The 12,042-nt window shown below is 35.9% G+C and overlaps 1 protein-coding gene across 3 annotated transcripts; it reads right to left on the reverse strand.

Moving 5' to 3' along the window:
• Nucleotides 1-219: 219 nt before the first annotated feature.
• On the reverse strand, nucleotides 220-6,258 carry LOC112179518 (purple acid phosphatase 23). Of its 3 annotated transcripts, XR_002927783.2 has the most exons (10): nucleotides 5,755-6,257; nucleotides 5,457-5,648; nucleotides 4,146-4,482; nucleotides 3,506-3,723; nucleotides 3,095-3,285; nucleotides 1,500-1,781; nucleotides 1,182-1,307; nucleotides 737-790; nucleotides 508-631; nucleotides 220-379 (listed from the first exon to the last, which is right to left on the reverse strand). XR_002927783.2 is itself a non-coding variant. In XM_024317952.2 (9 exons), the coding sequence occupies exons 1-9, from the start codon at nucleotides 6,077-6,079 to the stop codon at nucleotides 572-574; spliced, it is 1,785 nt and encodes a 594-aa protein (XP_024173720.1). In that variant the 5' UTR covers nucleotides 6,080-6,257; the 3' UTR covers nucleotides 442-571. The 3 variants fall into 3 exon arrangements, 2 of the variants coding, with proteins under 2 accessions (XP_024173720.1, XP_040365907.1); XM_024317952.2 differs by lacking the exon at nucleotides 220-379 and having other exon boundaries at nucleotides 442-631; XM_040509973.1 differs by lacking the exons at nucleotides 220-379; nucleotides 508-631; nucleotides 737-790; nucleotides 1,182-1,307; nucleotides 1,500-1,781 and adding an exon at nucleotides 1,881-1,957 and having other exon boundaries at nucleotides 5,755-6,258.
• Between the last annotated feature and the right edge of the window lie 5,784 nt (nucleotides 6,259-12,042).

A 12,042-nucleotide genomic window follows, 5' to 3' on the forward strand; every position in this document is an offset into this window, starting at 1 on the left:
TTGTTGCCCGATCAATCAGGCTGTGCGAATCATTTGCAAAATAGGCATTAGAGGATTTTTCATTTCTGTTTGGAAGAGGCTGAAACCTGCTGTCAAACTTCCTGTCTTAATGAGTATTACGCTATACTAACAATAATATCAATGTTCTTATCAAAAGAAAAACCAAATTTTGACAGCCATCCTGGTGTTCATCGTTCCCAGAGTGCAACGTATACTACATACGGATCACATTAATTATATCAAAAACCCAACAATGAAACTTAATATCATATTATGTTTCTACATATCGATCAAAACAATGGATACACAAACATAACATGATTAAATCTTTGGAGTAAATAACCCGTAAGTTGGACGAAAATCAAATAAGCTTCTGCACCTGTCATGAGAAACCTAGCATTAGGGATGTAATATGACAGGGTTAAAGCAGCTATTGCCAAGTTAAGCTAGGTAAAAAGTTTCCAATTTAGTGTGTATATATGTTCATGCAATTGATGAGATAAGTACATAGTATTAATATTTCACAGGTGAGCTGAAGAAGCACAGAGGCACAGTTGCAGAGCAGAAGAGACTACTTGGAATAGGAGAAGACTGAGAATATCCCCAAGAGTGGCAGGGAGAGAGCAAGCACCTAGAAGATCAAAGTTTGAATTAAGGATCTTTAAAATTAAAAATAATAAATAAGAAAAAGACGTTGTCTTTCATATCATATGAATGAACGAGAAGGGAGCATTACCAGAGAGTGGGATGCAGGAGCAGAGATTGAGGGCAGTGACTGCACCACTGACGGCTGGCAGTTTGAGAAAGATAATAACAGTGAGCATAAGAGTAGGAATAATGCTTTAAAAACAGATTTGAAAGCCAAAATTGAAGTGTGAGATACCAATATTCTTGTCTTATCATGGCAACACGAATTAACAATTTGCACAATTTTTGCTTTGCACACAGAGATCAAGCCACCATCCAATAAGGTTACTACCAGGAAATTGAGTCATGATACAAGAAGTTCACATGATCTATACACGTGAGAAATGCTAACCCAATTCAACACTATTAACTAATTCTCTTTTTCAGCTGGAAGAATCTTAGCCAAATTTTTGTATATACATTAGATGATGTTACATCAAATATGAAATATGTTCAGAGCTTAAAAAGGTTGGCTGTTAGAACTAAGAAATCACATTTAAATCTGGAGTGCACAATTCAGGTTGTCGAACAATGTAGATTTGATCGCTGTGGCTATCTTCCTCCTTATAAATATCTTGATTCCTGTGCCAAGTCCATAGAGCATATGTAGAATTCAAAACCTGCATTTAGATATGAAATGGATAATGAAGAGAGAGATCACTCTTAGGTAATGCAAGTGTATTTCTTGTTTCCTCATTTACAACTCTTCAGCAAATTCGATATACTCGAATACTACAAAATGAAATCATGACATACAAAACCTATTCATAAACCTTGAAGTTGTGAATATTACAAACTAAGGTTAACCGTACCTCAAGTATTCCATGACCAAAGCTGCTTTCTCTAAAAGCACTCCACTCTGGCTGTTCATTCCAACAAAACTTCCCTTTAGCAGGCCCAGAAGAAAAGTTCAGATGACATACCCCTCCAAATTCAGGTATGTTGTCTCCAGCTGAAGGACACTTTCCAGGGTCATCAGCAAAATCAACATCAACTTTCTCAATATTGCCACCATCTCCAACTGTTATATAAACAGGTCCACATGGATCTAACGTATAGTTATATACTCTATTCATCCGCTCATAAGCATGCACCTGCAAAGTAGATACTCATCAGTTCAACAGCAGAGAAGAAACCTTCTTTAACCATAAACATTTCATAAGGTATCTTCCAGTTACGCTGTATGTCTCTTTGGATTGCCTACCATGCATTTTTGTGTCTAACCACAAAATTCACCTTACAAGACTACTATTTTATACCACCCAATTAGCTTCACAAAAAGATGGATAAGAGACTATCACTTCAAATGATTAAACAGACAATCAGACAATATAAATTAAGAAATTATAAGGTACAGGTTAAAGCTATTATGCAAAGGACTGACATCTCATATATCTTATTGTCGCTTATGGATGAGAGTGAGAACCATGATTAACATTTGAACTTCAGATTTAATTTCAAAAGTTAAAATCTTTCACTCCAGCAATTTAATTTCTTTTCTTCTCTTCCTGTAAGTATAAAAATATGATATAGAAGAAATTACCAACCCAATCTTGTGGTGATCGAAGAACCTGTATCAGCATAATATAAAATGCAGATTATTCTTTCTTTAGTATAAGTATGACTGATCATCAAGTCCTAATTTTTTTTCATTAAAATTACACTGCTGGTGGAAAATAGCCAAAAGGAACTATAAAATTAAGGGTTTGTATCACCAATAGTACCAGAACTTAAAGTTACTTGGACAAAATGGTACCTGGACTTCAAAAGTAATCAAAATGGTGCAGGAACTAATTTGTTAATTAAAATTACACTGTTGGTGGAGAATAGCCAAAAGGAACTATAATTTATAGTTCTATTGGATAAACTAATTTACAAAACATTGGAAGCATCTGATAGTAAGATATATTCACTGGCATTATAAAACCCTATACAAGTATTTAATGCCTTGAAACTCATGCAATGAAAGAGGTTTCGACTGTAAGAGCGGAGTTTAAGTTTAACAACTATAATGGATTAGATCCTAGATCATAGTCTATGTTACTTTTGTTCAGGAGCAATTTGTTTCAAAAATCATATGTGACTCATAACCATAGAACCAACTTCAGGACAGAGGACATTAGAACTGAAATATACATAATCTTTGCTCGTTTTTCAATCAAAATGCAAACACATTAAAGTTATAGTCCATCTCCAGCAAAAGCAGATTATCACATAGCAATGCTCACATGTTCAGGTTCTTTCAATTCTGGGGAGAGAAGGAACATTATCAGTGAAATTGGTGATAACTTACTAAATTCTGGAGAATAATTTGGAGACAAGATATGTCAAAGACAATCAAAAGGAAAATCCCAACAGTAAGTATATCACTAACTAATTTCTACAAAAAGAATCAGCTCAAACTTACATGACCGGAGAAAACAATATCAACACCATATTGATAAAGAAGTTCTTCCATTTCCTGTCTCATGCACTCGAATTCCTGATAATGAGAAGAGTAGCTATTATACCAAGGTGAATGCCATGCAGCTACCAGCCATGGGGTCACCGACCGGTCTACTCGGTTTAGATCATCTTTAAGCCAAGCATACTGTGAACCTGGAAGGAACATTGATGTGAGAATGTGAAACTAAAAGAACAAAAAATGTCAAAAAGTGTCCAGTTGCAGAAGTGCTTGCACTGTCAAAAAAAAAGCAAAAAAAATAAAAATAGCATAATACAGCATTTGGCACCACATCAGAACATTTAATATCATCTTTTGTTGTTTATAGTCATTATAAAAAAAAATTATAAGAAAAAGGAAGAGGGCATCAATTACCTGTTGCATTGTAATCAACATATGCTCCCAACATGATGAAATGCACTCCTCCAGCATCAAAAGAGTAGTAGAAGTTGGTTTTAGAGCCAGATTCCTTGGATGGAACTGCAAACCTTGCCAAATAGGATGAGAAAGTGATTCCAGCAACTTGGGGTTCAATCTCATGGTTTCCCTCAATAACCATCATTGGAACTCGTGAGGTTAATGGCTGCATGAATCTGAACAGCCATTTCAACCATATTAAAAACAAAACCAAACTAAATCAATTATTGAAGATATATCAGCATCACAAACAGTTCAGGCTAACCAAAATGTCTCTAACAAAACTAAACAATAAACATACTAGTTCATTGAGACAAATGGGATGCAAAGACATTCAAACAATAAGTACATCATCTAATAAAATGAAACAGTGACTATACCCTTAATACCTCGTTCCTTTGGGAATCAATTACTTTTATCCTATGTCATGTTACCATGTTATAGGAAGATTTCTGCAACAGATAATCTTAGAAGCATAGCTATATGGACTTATGATGGAACAAAACAGAATTTAGTAAGTGGAAGTGGATGATCATCTGTATTGAGATAAGAGAACAGAAACATTTTCATTCCTAAACAGAACTGTCAGAAATTTTACCTTCCCCACCCATCCCAGCGGGGTTGGTATGTTTCTCTGATAGGTGCATCTGGGAATGCACATGAAAAGCATGAAGCTCCTTTACCACCAGTTGTAAGGTACTGATTTGCATAACTTAAGTCTCCAACCATTACAATCATTGAAGGATCATTCTGAATCAAATGGTCAACAGTTGCAGTGGTATTGCTTGTGAGACCTAAATCTCCAATAACAGCTATTCGACGAGGATATGTGTTTGGCCTAGGCAATGGTAAAGTTTCAAAGGCCTGCTCTTCACTCATGGCAGGGATAGAGCTATCCCCACACTTGTAATAATATTTTGTTCCTGGTTTAAGACCTACAACAAAGAAGCGAGCTGTTCAATCTTAGAGGAACTAATAGTGTACTCCTACTTTATTTTCTTCCAAGTGTTCAATTATGTAATCAAATGGCCATCCTCTGAGAAGATATCCAGTTTGACCTTTGAACAAATTAATACTTCTTTAATAGTTTCTTTTAAAATTAGCATTTCTAGGTTAGCATAGGTAGAGCATATTAACATCCAGCCTGTCTCTTAGTACGTTTGGCTTGCTCTTGTTCATAGTGATATTATTTTAAGAAAGTAAAGATCTAATGCATTCTATCTATTGAGAGGTTTAGCTAGCAAATTGATCAGGGAAGAATATATTAATTTCAGATATTGAGTATTTGAGTTGTATAGAAAGATAATACAACATATGCAAAAACTCATGGGATGACAGCTTCTTCAAATCAGAACATGGTAAATAGGAGTCCTAGGTTACCTAAATGGCAAGTGATAGAAGGATAGGGTAGTTCTGTCAAGACTTGACTAGGTTGTCATGATTTATGATACAGCTTTTGCCTCTATGGGATTAGAAATCCACATCTTTCATTTCTGAAGTATGATAGTCACAGGCAGAATCAAGAAAAAGAAGTCAAATCCATCTCAATAAAATAGTAGGGCTCCTTATCATCACTTCACCTCTAAAATCTCCTAACTACAACACTAAGTAGCCATGGTGTTTTCATTTGACCACAGATTTTGATTCCCCAAATCATCGGTGTTCAATATTTTAAAATAACTCCAGCACAGGTTTTACTTTTGTAATCATTATTGAGCCCATACAAAGTCATTGTCCAATCGGTTCAGCTAAGCATCATTTGGCCAATAATACTCAACTAAGAACCATGTTCCTCCAGAGAACAATTGTAATAGCAATAATGGGTTCCTATTCTCTGATGAAAAAGATAATTGTACACTATCATAATAGCAATCAACAAGTGATAACGAGAATCAGAAAGTTTCCATACCATCAATCCTGACATGATGAATGATGCCAGAAGTGTAATTCAAGAGGCCTTGAAATGGGTACAATTGACTGTAAACCACAGCAACCCCTCTCTTGACACTATCATACTTGCCACTCTTTTTGCCATACCACACCTCACTCCCAACCTTTGAAGGATCAAGTGGTGTCACATTTTTCCCAATCTGGGCATCGCCTGCCCCAACAAAAACAAACCCAATTCAGCAATTCCCTTGAACCAGACAAACACAGCAAACTAACATCAAAACATTGAGAATAGAGAGGGAAAGACAAGTAATTACCAGTAACCCAAGAAACCCACATTGCAGTAGGTGAAGATATTGCAAGAGATATTTGTTCAGGGAAATTGAGGGTGACATTCCTTTTGAGCCTGGGATGGTCCATGGGCAAGTCATCGCTGCCTGTTCGGAGTGATGGGTCGAAGCGCCGAGTTGCAGGCTTAAATGGGCCTTCTAGAGTTGTGGGTATGTGATGAGCCTGATCACTACCCACCACCATATTTATTACCATGAACAAAACCAGTGAAGTGATCCTCCATAGCTTACAGTACTTGTGCATGGCTCTATCTCTCTGCTTCGAGTAGAGAGAGAACTGAGTTTTGATCATGGGTTTGGTTGAGAACGGAGACAGTGATAAGATCTTGGCATCTCTGCAGTGGATTTATAGGAATATGCCGTTGGATTTGATTTCTATGTAGAGAAAGGTACAGTTTCAGGAATCAAAAGGAATTAAGAAATGGAATAATATAGAATCATACAAATACAAAGTGCGTAGCGGGATACATATGTCAACCTCTTGGTTTTTATTTCTTGCATCACTCTCTGTTTGCCGTTTGCTTCTCTACAAACCAAAAATATTTTATGGGACGTTTGATGTACACTAAAAATGAGATACATTAACTAGACTAATTTGATACAGAAGTAGCCTGATTTCATGCACTGATAGATTAATTTGAAATGATTTCGAACTAGTCTACAATTATCGAGAATTAGTATATTATTGTATAGGATTGGTCTAACTTTAATGTACCTATACGTCAATATAGCATCAATTTCTCCTCGTGGTTTTTTCTTGCATCAGGTTTTGCATTTGTTTCGTCCTCCAGGATACCCAAAACTTCTTGTAAACTTAATCCCGATGGTGGTATGAAAATATGAAAGTGGTTAGTTAGACAAGTGGCGATCCCAGGGCCGGTCCTGAGGTTTTTACGACCTGAGGCGAAGAATTAAAATGTGGCCTCCTATATATATATATATATTTTTTTTTGGCGCCAAATAACAGTATAAAATCATGTATTTTGAATAAATGTAAATATGAAATCAATAACAATACAAAAGTATATGAATATTTATTCCTTGCATAAAATTATGAATTACAAAACTAGTTAAACATAATTTTTTTTTTTGATGGCTGGAACCCAGTGGGAGGCTAGGCCATCACGCCTTTAAATTTACAAAGCATCACTTAAACCTTGCTCTTCTCGTATTTTTAGTTGCGAAAGTACAAATAATGTTGTCATAATCAAGTTTATCTCCCATATTTTTTTTCAATAGATAGCATAGATAAACCATTCAATCTTTCTTGTCGTTCCTTTTCTTTTCTCTTCTGAGCTCCAGACTTGTGGTTTCTAATGGGAGGCATCTTAACAATAAAGAATCGATCTTGTTTGATGTGAGAAATTTTCTATGCATACACAATCAATATATAGGCTTTAATTTGGGTTAGTTTTCCATAAGGAGAAGGAAAAGAAATAGTTATTCATATGGAAGAAGGAAAGGAAAAGGCAAAAAAAAAAAAGGGGTGCTGGGCCAACGGGTCCAAGAAAAATTACTTTCCCATAATTGATTGAAAAAGAAAAAAGACAAAAAGGAAAAAAAAAAAAACTGAAAGGGCGGCTGGGAAGTGGGAATTGATTGGCCCCTTAATTGATTGAAAAAAATTTAAAGAGAGAAGTGCAGAACGTGATTCGAACCTTGGTGGACAAGGGTACAGTCTAGCTTCCCTTCCGCAGGAGCAATGCGCGGCTTTGTTCTTATTATAGCAAATAGTAATATATATATATATATATATATATATATATATATATATTATCTTTAACTTATATACAGAAACTCTAAATTCCGGAGGCCCCGAGAGCCGGTGGCCTGAGGTGGCTGCCTCAGGCAACAGCCCTCAGGGCCGGCCCTAGGCGATCCAATTAAAGACGCTCTTGTCACGCCCCGATTTTTAAATACAATTAAAAATCAATATATAATATCATAATTATACATGTGCGATGGTTCAGCCATCAATACAAAATACTTGGAAAACTTTTTCCTTTTAACTTAAGTACATACTGATGCCCTGAACCCACAATGTCAATATATACTCGCTCGGCCAGAGTCATTTATTACACAAGTTTACGAATTAAATTGTCACAAAAAAAAAAACGTAAGTGTTCCTCAGAGCTTACTACATAGCGGAAGTCATAACAATAGCAAAGCCTATAAAATTTGCTTCCTACTCGTAGTGCTGCTAACAAGCTACCTCAATTTCAGCCACGATTACCCTGACGGCCTGACCTGCAAGATTAACCCCTACACCATCGAATAGTATACCTGGTTGTCACACAACAAACCCGGTAAGCTTATGAAAGCTTGTATAAGTAACTTAAGAACATCAATCAACAACTCACACCATTCAACTTAAGGAAACAACACCGCCATGATTCCTTCCAACATTCCATGTCCTTTCCACCGAAATGACAACATAAGTCACCGCCGTGACAAAAACATATTAATTGATAACTCAACAAATCAATATGAACATTCAAGTCCCACATGGACAATAAAAGAAAGAATACTCTCGATACTTTCCTTTAAACTACACACTTATGAGTCTCCAGCAACCTTGACCATTACCCCCATAAGCTATAATGACAGACAGAATAGAGCTCTAACTGATCGTAACCACTCGCCCTGCCAAAGGCGTGGTTCCCGATTTCTTGCCTTAGTCACCATCTGTGACATATGATTTTCAGATCCATCTAGTCTTCGAACCAAACATTTAAATAAGTCGCACCCGACCTAAAAATATTGCATAAATCTCCTAAAAGATTTCCCCTTCCCTGATCACCATCTGTGAATCGTGGTACAATGACCAATACATTTAAAATGAGTCACACTTGACTCAAAAATGTCACATCAAACTCCACATTTTTCAAACAATAGAAAACATCTTTTTCCACAATATTGTTTCCTGAAAAGTCGCCTTCAAACAATAATATGAACACAATCATACATATTGTTTCATCACACATCACACTCACAAGAATATATATATTTCATGTAAATATATATAAATATATATATATATATATAGACACTTAGTCATTCGCTCAGGAATGCCACTAATACCAACTATAGTTTGCAATTAACTAAATAACTCTCAAAACAATAAAGGTAACTACGTTCGTAAATGAACATTGTGAGATTACTTACCTCGATATTCCTACTGCGTCTTCACATGCACAACTAGATAATTTACAGAACACACTCTGTCAAGCACCTAAGGAAAATAAAACCTCGATTCAGTACACGAATCACACAGTGATTAAAGTTAGAATCCCCCAATCAAACTACAACTCGAAAGTAACGCTAAACGAGGTGAAACCTCATTCGAGACCACCCAAAGTCTTTGGAACACTCCTACGATCGATATGCCAAACCTACAAGTCGATCGAATGGTCGGATCCTCATGAATCCAAAACCGAGACAATCGAAAAAGGTAAAAACCCTAACAATTTCATACGATCTCCAAAAATTACATATTATATATCAAAAAGTTCGTATCGACGAATAGATGATATATAAAACCAGAAACTGTCCCTGACATAGCTGAAAACCGCCGCCAAAAGCCGCCACCGGCCAAACTCAAAACCACAACAATCCAACCGTCCAAAATGTCAAGAATACCAACTAGAGCAACTTTAATACATGAGGTTCAAGCCAACTCGGTCTAGATCGCCGCCACAAGCTAGAAAAATACTGTTCACCTCAAGTTGCAACTCCACATTGAGAATCGCTCGAAACCACCACTAAGGATAGAACGAGGAGGGCTGCTGCGGGCTTAACAAGCTTGGTTTGAAGCTCTGCCATCGCCGAATGAGTTAAGAGAACCAGTCGGGTCCGACTACACTTCCCTTCACTGCCTTGCTGTGCTACCTTGGGTGAGAATCGCAGGTAGAGACTACCGCGGGTAGGACCGGAAGGAAGAGGCGAAACAATCTGGGTAGGTATCACTGGTAGAGATTGCCCAAAAATGGGATTCCGATTGGGTCGAAAACCCGGATACGGGTCGGGTCGGTCGCGTTTTAGGAGAGAGAACGGAGGTTTCTGGCTTTCTAGAAATGGAAGCTTCCAAAAATGAAAATAGTAAATTTCCGAAAATGGAATTTCTATTTATAGTGGTTTCCAAAAATATCTTAAACTTCCAATGGCCATAACTTGCACATACGAACTCCGATTTTCGGTTCCACATATACACGAACTCGTATCAACGCGCTCTACGATTTTTGTGAAGAAATTTTTTGGAGAAACCCAATGTATAAAAAGTCAACCTTTTGCATCCCCTATAACTATGCATTTCGAAATAATATTCGTTCAAAGATCATTCCACTTCACAAACAACATACAAATAAAGCATAACACTCAAAATTAGTACAACTGGTCCATTATTAATTTCAAGAATTAAATAACAAAATTGCAGGTCATCACAGCTCTCGACCTCTCTTATTACTCCTCCCATTTAGGGCGACACTGATTCACAAAATTGCCATGTACACAAGAATGACTCAAACGTCTTGTTTATAGGATATTGGAATTGGGCCAATTGGTCTCAACACTTTTCTTTAACATTTTGGTAAATAGACCATTTTAAACGGATGTACAGTTGAATGCGCTATGTACTGTATTGTATATAAAAGTCAAGTAGAAAAGTCCCATGGTTTTCTCTTGCTTGTTCCTCTGATTAGTTCACAAATAGTTCTCTTAGCTATGCAGATATGCAATTATATCTAGGGTTTAGTTCTAGGTGTGCATCATTTTGACAAAATTAAAAGAACAAGTTATATATAATGACTAATCTCTTATGGATCTGGTGTATTTAATTAGGTTTAAACTTGACTTTGTATGTGTTGTTCTTGGATTGAATAAACGAACAACTTAAAGCTAGCGTGATTCTTGGATAGTACGTGATGTTCTTCAATCTGTAGATAAATCAGACTTGACAAAACAAAAAAAATCTGTAGATAAATCAGATAAAATGGGATTAAAATAAATCTAGAATTGTATATATTTCTTCTTCTTTTCAAGTTTCCATAAGTGGTTTTACTTGCTGTAATAAGAATTCCTTGAAAACAAAGCAACACCATACTAGAAGCAAAATTGGACAATAGGGGCCACCTTGCTTGCATGGGACAACTTATATTATCCATTTCATGAGCTCCATCACTTTTGTAGCATTTGTGTCCGTTCAATCTCTCTGTGCTTTAGAACAATATGATGGTCATTATGCTCCTTGTGGTGATTTGGTAAACACCAGCTTGGAATTCCTAAAAGATTTGTTTTCCTTATTGCTCTTTTCCCATTGTATCTAATAGCCTTGACTTCCCATTCTTATCGCTACATTGATTTGTGCGGGGCCAGTACTGAGTCTTTCAAGGCCATGAGCGAGAATTATTCTTAGGCCTCATATTTGTATATTAATAAACTTGAATATAGGTCTTTTTTTTTTTCAAAATTTGTCAACAGCGCAATAAAGTCTATATAAATTCTAATTTCAAAATTTTTTGAAGATCAACATAACTACACAAAAGAAATGACACTTCTTTTTTAATTGAAATGAAATTAAAAAATTAAAAAAAAAATCTTTCAATGAAAATGTCAAACTTTTCTTCAAAATTCTAACAACCAATAAAAACCCCTATTGCAAAATTCAGTAAAATCATAAACAAAACGTGCATTAGTACTGAGGGTTAACCAAACTCATAAAAAAAAAATGCATAATCTCTTTCTCATTCTCTATTGGAGTCTAGAAAAGTAGAAGATATACATTTTTATTATTATTTAAAAAACCCTAATTTCTAGAGATGAAACAAAAAAGAAAATAAAAAAAAAACACAGAAGAGAACCATAGGGAAGAAATATGCGGCAATGACTAGATGAGCTTGTGAGAGAAGATGGTTTGAGATGTTGAAAAAAGAGAAATTGGCTTCTTGTTTTATAGAAGAAGAGAGAAAGATGTTGGTCATGTTGCAGAAAAAGAGAAAAATTGCTTAAGAGAGAGACCCCTACTTTAATTATTATTAAATATAACTTCCTTGATTTTGAAAGTTTTTCAGATCAGTTTTTTTTCTCTTTATCATTCTAAAAATGACCTCATATTTACAAATATATACACTAATATGTACATTGGGCTTTAATAATTGGTGCCCCATTTCTGTTGTGGCCTTGGGCTGTCACCAAGGCCGCCCAACACCAAGGCTGGGCTTGGATTTGTGTAAAGTGGCAGATTAACTCACACTTCTCAAA

This window comes from Rosa chinensis, chromosome 7 (genome assembly GCF_002994745.2).
Source record: "Rosa chinensis cultivar Old Blush chromosome 7, RchiOBHm-V2, whole genome shotgun sequence".
In the NCBI taxonomy this organism is placed as follows: domain Eukaryota; kingdom Viridiplantae; phylum Streptophyta; class Magnoliopsida; order Rosales; family Rosaceae; genus Rosa; species Rosa chinensis.